Source organism: Erpetoichthys calabaricus, chromosome 5, assembly GCF_900747795.2.
Source record: "Erpetoichthys calabaricus chromosome 5, fErpCal1.3, whole genome shotgun sequence".
Taxonomy (NCBI): Eukaryota; Metazoa; Chordata; class Cladistia; order Polypteriformes; family Polypteridae; genus Erpetoichthys; species Erpetoichthys calabaricus.
The window spans coordinates 110,636,240-110,648,517 of record NC_041398.2 but is presented as its reverse complement, the minus strand read 5'-3'; the positions used below and the strand labels follow the sequence as shown (position 1 = coordinate 110,648,517).

At 35.7% G+C, this 12,278-nt stretch overlaps 2 protein-coding genes across 2 annotated transcripts in view; one reads left to right on the top strand and one right to left on the bottom strand.

Annotated features, from left to right (window-relative positions):
- The window catches only part of slc30a9 (solute carrier family 30 member 9), a 990,624-nt gene that overhangs the window by 465,369 nt on the left and 512,977 nt on the right, over nucleotides 1-12,278 (top strand). The window lies entirely within an intron of this gene.
- Nucleotides 1-12,278, bottom strand: part of atp8a1 (ATPase phospholipid transporting 8A1) — a 338,290-nt gene that overhangs the window by 171,676 nt on the left and 154,336 nt on the right. The window contains 1 exon segment of the mRNA XM_051928331.1: nucleotides 244-316. Coding sequence (XP_051784291.1) covers nucleotides 244-316 — 73 coding nt within the window.

Genomic DNA, 12,278 nt, shown 5'->3' with positions numbered 1-12,278 from the left:
GACATTTTCAGAAGTGCTTAATCTAGGTAATTTAAAGTGTTAGGGTAGGAGAGGGTTGCCAATAAATGGCTCAGTCCTGTACAGGGCACCAGTCTAGTGTAGCTCCATGTGCACACATGCACACACCGCCCACCCCACCCAAAAAGTCAACCTCGTATAGGGGGAATTTACAAAATATTATCATGTTTTTCTCCAAGTACTCACTTTTAAGAAAAATAATTAAAATAAATAATCACATCTTACATGATTGCTCTGAAGATTCTCTAACAAACTGGGGTCATTAAATCCTCTTTCTTCAGGTGACTCCCCACTATGCCTATAAGAGGTTAAGAAGATAATTAAGTTATTACCCGATTATTACCGTAAAATTACATGTAGCTTGTGTCATGCATTAAAAAATATAATTTGGACAATAACACAAACATATAAATGGTCATCCTGTAAACACATTTACCAACATTATACATGGTCATGATGGAGAAAAGTATTAGGCCATGCATGTTCATGCTAATAACCATGCAGTCCAAGTTTTTTTGCAGCATAATAAGACAGGTGAAAAAGATCCCATGAGCTTCCAAAAGTGTGTTATGCTATTTTGTTATCAAGTTTCAATTAAACAAAGCTGCCACCTTAATTAAGGAAATCATTAAAGCTGGAAAAGAAATTTCAATCTGTGTATTACAGTATTTTATACATACTCTTTGAAAGAAAAAGGTTTTATTGACACTGCAGTAATGTCCTGTTCAATAACTCAGGTTAAAGGTCAGGCACCAGAAGGAGTACTGTTCTAAAGCTTCCGCACTGCAGTATCCACAGCCCGTAACTTGCATACATTTTTACTGTCACTTTGTGATCAAGCAGTCTATCTACTCAACTTTAGGTCCAATTTTAGTATCAGTTTTAAAGTAAATGCTGGCAGAATCAAGTACTGGGAAGAAACCTACTGTAAAATGATGCCAGTCCATCACATAGCTCAATTACAGTCATAACCACACACTTGCCTAACCATAAAGAAACTAAACTAAAAGGTTTCATTGCAGTTTTTTGGTAGAGAATTGCATAAATTAACAGAATTTGTACTTTCTTCCCCTGGCAGGGTTCACAGAAAACCATAGCCTATGTCATCAGCAATGCATGCACAGAAGGAACCAAATTTGGCTTGGACACTAGCATGACTAGTCAGCCTTACAGAATGGCTTTAGGAAGAATGGAAACTGCTTCATGCAAACTCGGTTGAACAAAAAGAGAACATACAATCCATGCTTAAAGTTGTGGGAGGTCACAGTGTATCCTGACAGAACAGAATGGTAAGAGGGAACAGGATCTGGATAAGATAGTATTCTAGTGCAGAGCACATTTGTATAGACATATACACATCTCCTTCCTTCTAATCAACCTAACAAGATGACTGAGCTGTGGGAAGAAACCAATAATCTGGTAGAAACAAAAAAAGGAATTTTTTTTGGACATGATGAACTTCAAGTCCATCATCCATGTTTTGTTTGAATTTTTAGTTTTCAGGCTCTTATTTGCTTCTGAAAATGACACTGACCAGGAACATAAATGGATCATTGAGATCATTTTAGTATGAACTAACTCAACTGAATGCTAACATGGCAGTACAGTAATTTGTGCTTCAACTTTATTCTTCTAGAGTTCAGGTCTCATATCCCAGCTTGGCAGCTGTCTGTGTGGAGTCTGTATGCTTTTCTGTTGTCTGTTTGAGTGTTTTCTGAGCCATCTTCTGTCTATATTCCATTCAGGTTAGGTTGCTTGGTGACTCAAAATTAGCCTCTGTATATGATGAACTGCCTGTTAGGTTTAGCTCTTGCCTGGTATCAGTGGGTATGTCTTAAACCCAACGTCACATATTTACAGTATATCTGATCAAATAGATTCGTCAAATGAGGAAATAATCCAATTTGCTTAAAATAATTTTAAATGTACAAATGAGTTGTAATTTATATAAGACAGAATTCCTTCTGATCCTATATGGTACAACCTAATAAGCTAACTAGAGTTTATACAGAAGTTTAGAGATACACTACTGAGGATGTTTGTGGACGATTCCTTATTTTAATAATTACATTTTTGAGTAATGTCCACACATATCAGGACATGTCCCATGCAGGACATTTCAGGACTTGTCATATAGGTGACTCAAACTCAGCATTTACTTTAAAGCAAATTGTGGAACAATAACATACTTTGCATGATGAAAATATATTGCATATTTTAGCTAGTGTCACATCAATAAAGAAACATTCATTTTGCAGAGAATATTGGAGATCTTTGAATCCTACAGTTGAAATGGGCTGGACGTCTACCACAATAACATGATTAATATCATTACTATTGGGAATGCACTTTAAAATATGCCTTTGACTGAAACTCTGTGTTTACGCAATCGACACTAGTAACCTTTATTGACTGTAGTGCACCATTTGCTAAAAACAATTGTACTTAACCAGCATGAAATTCTTTACTTACAGCTGGGTGATCTAATGGATGTGTCTGGTAGGCTCAGAGGGGTGGGAGGAGGGAACAGAGTGTGTTCTAGAGCTGTCTTGCACAAGTCCTTTATTGCTTGACATAAATACCCAAGACATTTGAGCCAAACTGGCAACACTTTACATAGCCCCTTATTAATAACCCAACAATTACCTGTGAACTTAGGCATGATTACTGTGTGCTTATTATGTCATCTGACAAACAGTGCAAGTAACTACATAATCAGGAGTGGAGTAAGACTGAGAAATGTGCATTTATAGCACTCAGAGGCAGGATTACAACCCAGCACACTGGATATATGAAGCAGCAGTCCCAAACTGCATGTCCCATGCCAACACGTAGTACACTAGCTTTGAAAAATAAATTCTACACAACCAGAACTCCTATAATATAGTGTAACATAGACAAATGCTTTTAGATTATTACTTCTTATAACAAGACTTAAAGAATGATTGATTGTCTACAAAAGTCAGAAAATGTGTATCAAGGGTAAAACCAGTTAAAGCAGTACAGTATTAGAGAATGGTGCCCCGAGAAAGACTGGTGCCCTGTCTAGGGATTGTTCCTGCCTTGTGCCTGATGCTTGCTGGGATAGGCTCCAACTGCCCAGCAATCCTGCCTTGGATAAGTGGGTTAGAAAGATGAATGGATGGACAGATGGACTTATAAAATGATTCAAATAAATAAATAAGGCAATTCTTTAGCTTGACATAGCTGCTAATATTTTAATGACAAAATGTAATCACTATATGCATTCAGCAATGCTTACATAAGAAGCAATCACCACTTAATTCTATATGGTCTATTACTTTTAAAGGGGCTTTCTTTGCTTTGTTTTTTGACAGGCTTCAACTCCATATGATACTGGTGGAGATGGACTGCAGTCAATAACAGAATATTGTTAATTAATAACAATATTCAAGAATTAAAATCTAAGTTGCAATAAAGTCACTTGCTAAAAAAAATTAGCAATGCATTCAAATTGTAAATGTTTTTGTCCAGCTCTTTTTGTCACCTAGGAGTTAATTTTTAATCCGCTTCCTTTTGTGATGATATTGCACATGATTAAGTACTCACTCTTTCTGCTTTAACATCTGCTCTCCCTTTTAACGTTTTACATCGTGATGATGCCCCAAAGCTATCAGTTTGGTTGAAATATCTTTGGCAGCTTGGAGTAACTGAATTGTTTTATAAACTTAGTAATTGTGAACCACAATGGCATTATGGATGTTATTTTAAAAGAAATGATTACAACCCAATACTTCCTATAATGGGCTAACATGAGATCAGTCAGCTCTCTCATTGGATGATGACTTTAGGGTTTATCCTGTGTCACTTTATGTGCAATAAAATACTTCATTTTATCAATAGGCAGGTCTTAAGGATGACTCACAATTTTATAACATTCTAAGATAACTTACAATGATGTGTATTCATCCTGGGTGACAAGGTGGTTAGCAGTGCTGCCTCACAGATCCTGAGTCCTGGGTGTTTACTAGCAGAGTGATGCCTCACAGTGTCTGAGTCCTAGGTTTGAATCTAGGCCTGGTTACTTTCTCTATAAAGTTGGCACATTTTCCACTGTCTGCATAGGCTTTCGAAAAGGTACTCTGGATTTCCTCTTACACCCTAAAAAAATGTATTAAGCTAACTGATAATTCTAAAGGGGCTCCATGAGAGTGTAAGTGTTTTTATTCTGGGCCCTGTAGTGAACTGTCATCCATCCAGGAATATTTCTTACCTTACATCCAATGCTTCTGGGATAGGCTCTTGCCCGCCTGTGTCCCTGAATTAAATTGAGAATGTCTGGGTATATGATGGAATGTAGATGGATGTGTGAGTGTGCCCTAACACTGATGCTACATTCAACAGTAGGTTCCCGCCTTGAATCCAATGCTGTCATGATGGGCTCCAACACCTCCTGAACTGGATATCAAATTATGGATGGGTGGATAGATTAATTCAATATTGGACACCAATATGTCAACATTAAACATGCTTTAAACATCAAAATAAAATACAAATAAAAGTGAATTGCAATCTGACATGATATTTATCATTAGGACACAAACTAATTTATGAAAAGAAAAAAGTGACTGAAAAAATAACGAACATAAACAGTAATGGTTTAATTTAATAGATAAATCCAAACAATAACACAGTAGCAGAAATACAGTATGCTTGCTTGAAAAAAAGAATAAGTGTACAGTTTCAAGTTCCAGCAATAAAATGCTGAAATTGGTTTTCCAAAGCAGTCTAAAGAAAACATTAACTTTTAATTTTCTGCTTCACTTCTTTCTGTGTTCTATTTTCATTATGGTCATTAAATGTAAAGACAGGCATAAAGAAAAGCTGTCTGAACATCAATAAAAAAAGAAAGAAAACTGTTATTGGGATAAATCATCACTGTTTAAAAATACTATATGACGACTGTTTTTTTTTTCCTGTTTCTGCCTTATTAATTTGGTATTTTTCAGAATGGATAACTGGATGGATTTCAAAATGGATAACTAATATAATGTTTTTGATCAAGGAGGAGTTTTAAAAAAGGGATAATCCAGACGTTCACTACTGGGGCAGTTTCAGATTCAGTGAAATCTACACAGTTACAAGTTCAGTCTAACATAGCAACTTCAGTTAGCAACAAAATCTTTTAAATCATTCTTGGCCGCTCTGCATCTAATTCAGGGTCCTGAAAATGCTATAGTCTATCTCAGCAAAAGGGGTGCAAGGTAAGAACTGTGAATAACTGTGCCCTACAATTGATTGTTACTCGGACTACAATGGATTCCTTCTTTGTGCCCAATGTTAAGAGAATTAGATCTGGTTCAATGCATTCCTATTACTAATGACTGAATAAACACTGAATAAATAGTGTTTTGTAAATGAATAATGATGAAGAATGGAAAAAGATACAGACAGAGAGTACAGTGTCGATGGTTCACTTCTTGCAGATTTTGATCATTTGTTTTCCTTAGATCAGTTCTGACTGGTGCTTCTTAGTTACATTTCTTACAAAGCAGATAACATAAACAGGGATGTTAATGTCACAATCAAATGTAAAGTTGCAATCTTCCTCATTGTAACAGTGTGGCCCTGAATTTATTTTACTCCAGTAAAACTAATTTGTGGATCTGGTATCTTCATAATTAACCTGCAGGTATAATAAATCAGAGCAGCAATAGTGCAATCTTAACAATCTCCATGATCATTTTTCTTTTGTAGAAAAATCCATCTCCTCCAACCAGTTTGCCATTGCAACATATCTCATAAGTACAAATGCAATTTTTGAATGGACAGTCTATGTCTATGAGCATCATCACCTTCATTAATATTTCATCTAAACCCATGGTTTAGTTATTACTTTTGGGGAAGAATTGAAATGATTTCACAAACATAAATGGACCAAAAATGGATCAAATGATTTTACATAGATAGATAGATAGATAGATAGATAGATAGATAGATAGATAGATAGATAGATAGATAGATAGATAGATAGATAGATAGATACTTTATTAATCCCAAGGGGAAATTCACAATGAAAACAGAAAATAATTTCACCTTCTTGACTCAAAAATTAGCAAGCATGAAAAGCACAGTTAAAACACAGCAGTAAGGGCAGAACTATAAGTAAAAGAGAATGAAAGGTGGACAGAGAATTAAGGTTTGCATTAAATAAGACCCATTTCCTCATTTATGGTCAAACCTTATTTTGTTTCAATTATTAAGAATCACTTAAGATAAAGAATGCAGCTCTGAAGAATGAATCATCATTGATACAAAAAGCCTGAAAAGGTATTATCAACCAAGTCAACAATAATGACATTTAACTCACTGGACAATGCAGCACAGCAACCAAAGAATGAATTACCTCAACCTTCCCACTGCAGTAAAATATAACTTCACTATTCCACAGGTGAAATGTACAACAGTATATTTCCAAAATAAGCAATGCTTTTCTAGTCTAATAGTCTATTACTATGACCAATAATAAATTCAGAAATAATGATAGAGTAGAAATTAGAGGAAAAAGTGGTTAATAATTATGAGATTTTGAACATGGGGGAAAACTACAGTTTTACAGAGCTGCTATGTCAGGAGTAATGTACAATGTCAGTGATAAATCTCAGTAAGGCCCTTTCAAAACACAAACGTAAAAGACATGAAGTGCATTTAAATCATGACTGGAGTGTCTCCCCTGAGCTCTTAAAACGAAGCAGCAGGCTTGCCAAGAGTAATCTTGATATGCACCAAAGACAAACAGATTAAGCTGCCTTAAGCTACTCTGGCCTAACGTTATCGATTGACATTTGACAAAATGAAGGTTTTTAATGTGATCCAAACAATATAGTACAGTAGTTTTAAGATCAGTAAAAATGACTGGTGTTTGAGCTGTTCTTCCTTACTCCATGAAAATAAAACATACTTTTTGAAGATTTTTTTAATTCCGTTTGCTTCATTTTGCATATAATCACTCATATTGGCTTTGTATAAAAGGAATTCATGTCTGTGTGTACAATGTTAGGTTTCACTTAAAACATAAACATTCAGTAATTTGCCTATTGCAGAATGCAGTGAATACAACTGTATACTTCACAAACCCATAAAAACACACATTATGAATCCATAAAAAGACAATAATACATAGTATACATACATACATACATAAATGCTAATACATTACTATTACTATTACTGTAAACATCAAATTGATGAGCCTATTGTTCATTTTAATGGAACAAGGAGTGAAGTCTTATCAAAGGTAGAGAGGAAATGCCACTCTATTGCAGGACATACTGTATGCACATATTTAAACATGTTCAAAGGCACTTTAGCAAGTCAGAGTAGCAACTGAAAGTGGCTATGTGCACGCAGAACATTCCATGTAAGACATCCCAATAAACAAGAGCAAAGAGCATAAGAAATAAGCATCAAGCAGATACTAAACAGGAGCTCACATGCTGTAATCTAGTAGCACTATTCACTGTGCCCCCCACCCCCTTTATCATTATTATTATTATTATTAACATTTTTTTCATATCATTAACTCAGGAGCTTACTAAATAAATCACATAATCTTAATAAAAACTTTTAACAGTTTTCTCATTACTTCTTTTTAATAGATCAAAATATTAAAGAGTCTGAAACAGAAATCAGACTCATTCATAGCTCTAAAAGAAACTGATTAAATCAGAACTGACTAAAGGCTACATCTTTCAAACTACAAAATTATGTTTCCTTTCAGATTATCTTTTCCATATTGTAAAAATAACACCAAAACACAAAGAATTTTGGGAAACCCAAACATGGTATTACTCTTCATGATCAATTTATTGCACAAAATGTGCAATATTAGCATTAAATCACTTTAAAACATTTTTTAAACTAAATATAGTGAAAAAGATTATGCTGGCCTGGGAGCCTAGGGGAATATATATTTTATATATCATGGTATGGTATGGTATGGTATGATATATATTATCACCACATTCCATTAAAAGTAACATTAATATGTATTAGCAGTGTCCAAAATCCACAACTGATAGAAAACAGCATTTCTTAGCTTTTTAGAGTATGACCACAATAATACTGGATCCAAGACTTTGACTCATAAATTCTTATCTGTATTTTCTTGTGTTATTTGCTCTGACTTGATACTTAATTAATTTGTAGATAATTTTCATGCAAAATGGGATATGTACAAAGATATTATATGTAAATCCAATACATAGTGTTTTTCCCTTGATTTGCCTTTTCAAGTAAAATATTAGTTTTGTTTTCTACTTCTAGTCAATAAGTAGGATTTCATTAGTAGTCTAATGAAATATCCACATAAAACACACTGAATGCCCTTTTCAATTGACTAGATTTTGTTTATATAAAGTAATAATTCTGCCTACTTCTCTCAACAACAGGCTATAAATAAAAGTAAGCTGCAGCTGTGTATGTACAAAAAGGAATACAGAATTTAATAAGACCATTAGCAACACAGGAAAACATTAGCTCCTTGTCATTGTCACATATGCCTCCTTCATTTTATCTGATAGGATTTATTTTTAACATTCACATTTACTCACTCTCTCTGTATCTCTCTCTCTCTCTCTCTTTCTCATATACAGTATATATATATATATATATATATATATATATGGGTGTGTGTGCATGCGTGTGTGTGTATACACACACATATCTCTATATATAAAATCCAACATCTGTCTGTCTGCTTTTCATGAGAGAACTACTTAACAGATTTATTTATTAATTTAGATCGGGTTTCTTATATATAAACGTCTATGCATGGAAATGTGTGTGTCTGTCCGGCCCTGAGTCGGGGTAAGGGCTCCACCTTCGAGGAAACAGAAAACTAAATGTCTATGCATGGAAGTGTGTGTGTCTGTTCGGCCCGGAAATGCAAGGCTACTACAGCATGAAGCTCAGAGAGCCGAAAAGGCGGCCCCAAGTTAACGAGTCGGAAGAAGAAAGCGACTCTGTTACCAAATTAAAACCGCTGAGAAAAAAGAGAAACTCTTACGCAAGCGAGACGAGCACATCGGCAAAACGGTACCCCTTTTACTTTTCCTCCTGCCGCTAATACACAAGCGAGGCAAGCACATCAGCACAACAAAACTTAGGAGAGAGGCATCCAGAGTAGTTCCTTTCAATTACCTGACATCTCTACATTTCAATTTTTTTTTCTGATGATTTCAATAGTTTCTGGGACCCCGGGCTTTTTAACAGCATGGGTTTACACAGCTAGTTTTTAAATAATTTGCTTAAACATTCCGGTTGATCTTGTGACTTCTATCATTGCATGAAGTATCATAGTTTGCTTGCAGGAGCGATTTATTCACGCTAATCCAAGAGAGAGGCTGCGGGTGATGGGAGGGGGAAATGTGACATCAGGAGTGGGGAGTTGGACGGGGGCTCCTCACTCATGCGCCAGCCTCCGTTCGAGTCAGTCTACCTCTGGCCACCTTTTGGAGTGTCCCTTGGCTACACTTAGCTAGCAATACCTGTTTGTTTATTGATTTTTAAAGTTTGTCCTGTTTTAGTACTAAGTGGGCAGGTTATATACATTATATATATATATATATATATATATATATATATATTATATACATATATATACTGTATATATACATATATATATATACATGCTAACTTAAGAAGAACATGTACATAATAAATAAACTATACAACCCCCCCCCCCTTGATCATACTGACTTTGTCACCTCCTACCCCCCCCCCCCCCCCCTTAATGTGTTGCTATATATTGCCTTTGATTCTTGTAAGTCTAAGCATTATCCTCTGATGAAGACCCCTGGTAGGGGTTGAAAGCTCAGGAATAAAAACTACTTTATGATACGTGATTCATTTTTTCTCCCTTTGTGGATCTCCAGCTGCAAATATGCAAACCGTATCACAGACCTTTTCTTCCATTCATACATATATATATATATATATATATATATATATATATACTAGCAAAATACCCGCGCTTCGCAGCGGAGAAGTAGTGTGTTAAAGAGGGAATGAAAAAAAAAGGAAACATTTTAAAAATAACGTAACATGATTGTCAATGTAATTGTGTTGTCATTGTTATGAGTGTTGCTGTGTTTTATATATATAAAATACACACACACACATATAAACATATATATACATATACATATACACATATATATACATATCTACATATATATATATATATATACACATATACACATCCACATATCAACATATATATATACACATATACACACACACACACGCTTTATGGGTGATGATTGTTTTACTCTTTTTATCTTTATTTTATTTTATTGTAGAATCAACTCCTATCTGCGCACAGCAGGGCAGCCGTGGGCGGATGCGTATGGTGTATTCACTCCATGTTATCGTGCATTGCGCTGTCAGTGTTATTTTGATAAAAGAATTTGAACAACATATAAGAAGCGTATAAATTATTAAACAGTAAAACATTAACATTTAAGAAGTAAAGTTACATGAAGTACTACTGCAGTGCCTTCGGGTATACCTGATTTTTTGTTTGCCCATTACATGCTTAAATGTATAAATTTTTTGGTGCACCTACCCGAGAACACACGACATATAACCGAGCGTGGGAGAAGCATGGATTTTAAACACGCGTTGAGTTCATCTGCTGGTCTCCCTCGTGGAATAACTGGTAATGTTTGACTAAAATCTACAGCGAGTAAAACGACATTACCTCCTATTTTTTTTTTTACGATCTCTGAGATCTTGCTTTTTTCGGTTCAAGGCTTCATAAGCTCTTTTATGTTGTATGGTGTACTTATCCCAAACCATCATCTTTGAATGTTGCAAGACTTTCGCCTTGTATGTAGATCGGGGTAATTACATTCATTGCATTCCTAGTCTGAATCACAATCTGATTGTATGGGTGGTTACCTGGCACTGTAGGGTTGCCACCCGTGCTTTAAAATACGGAATCGTGCCGCGTTTGAGAATGAAATTGCGCGTCCCGTTTTGAATCAATACTGGACGGGATTTATCCCGTATTTTTTTTATCATTTTTTTTTTAAAGCAGCGTCTCATGCAAATCATCCCACACGCATTTTATGAAGATGCCTCCTTTCCTACTTTGGATTGGGTAATACTTGATGTCATCGTTAGTTTGATTGGTGTTTTTAACTGTCCAGTGAGGAGGGCGTGTCTTTTAAGTACAGTCTGCAAAGTGTTGGCACTGAGATGTGGCGTCAGCGCCATAGTTGAAGCCCCTAACGTTGCGGTGAGCAAGTCGGCTAACATCCGCCATGTGCTGTCTTTCAGTTGCGAGAAGCAGATCATAGAATGGTTGAAACTGTTGCCCCTAACGTTGCGCCACGGCGTGTGGTTAGTTTATACCTCGTGTCTTCTCATTAAACTTTTATCTCGCGAATATGTTATTGCAATCCGCAGCGGGAGCGTTTTTATAAACTTAATTGAAACTTACGTTTTACACCGTGCTTTGTTTCCCTTATGAACATTCTTGTATGCTTAACTCGCTCCGTTCTGAATTGTTTAATTAATTTTTTGCTCTTCGCTGTTTGCGGCTGTTCCTCCATTTCCCCCTACTTAGTTCTTTTATCTCGCGAATATGTTATTGCAATCCTTAACGGGAGCGTTTCAATAAACTGATTGAAAATAGTTTTGCATTTACCTTTTTAGTAAAAGGCGAGCTTTTAAGCCTGAGAAATCACCCCGTAAATGCACACGTTTAATTGGACATGTGTTAATATGTATGGTTACACAGTATTAAAAGACAGTGAACAACGTCAGTTACCTTTCTTCCCGCGTTTGATAAAAGGTGAGCTTTTAAGCCTGAGAAATCACCCCGTAAATGCACACGTTTAATTGCACATGTGTTAATATGTATGCTTACACAGTATTAAAAGACAGTGAAAAATTAACGTCATTTACCTTCGTTCCCGCGTGTGACTCGTGCTGTAAATGTCTTCCTTGTTTTTAGTTCACGTGATTACGTAGGAGGCGTGATGACGCGATACGTGACTCCGCCTCCTCCATTACAGTGTATGGACAAAAAATATGTTCCAGTTATGACCATTACGCTTTGAATTTCGAAATGAAACCTGCCTAACTTTTGTAAGTAAGCTGTAAGGAATGAGCCTGCCAAATTTCAGCCTTCCACCTACACGGGAAGTTGGAGAATTAGTGATGAGTGAGTCAGTGAGTGAGTGAGTCAGTCAGTGAGGGCTTTGCCTTTTATTATTATAGATATATATATA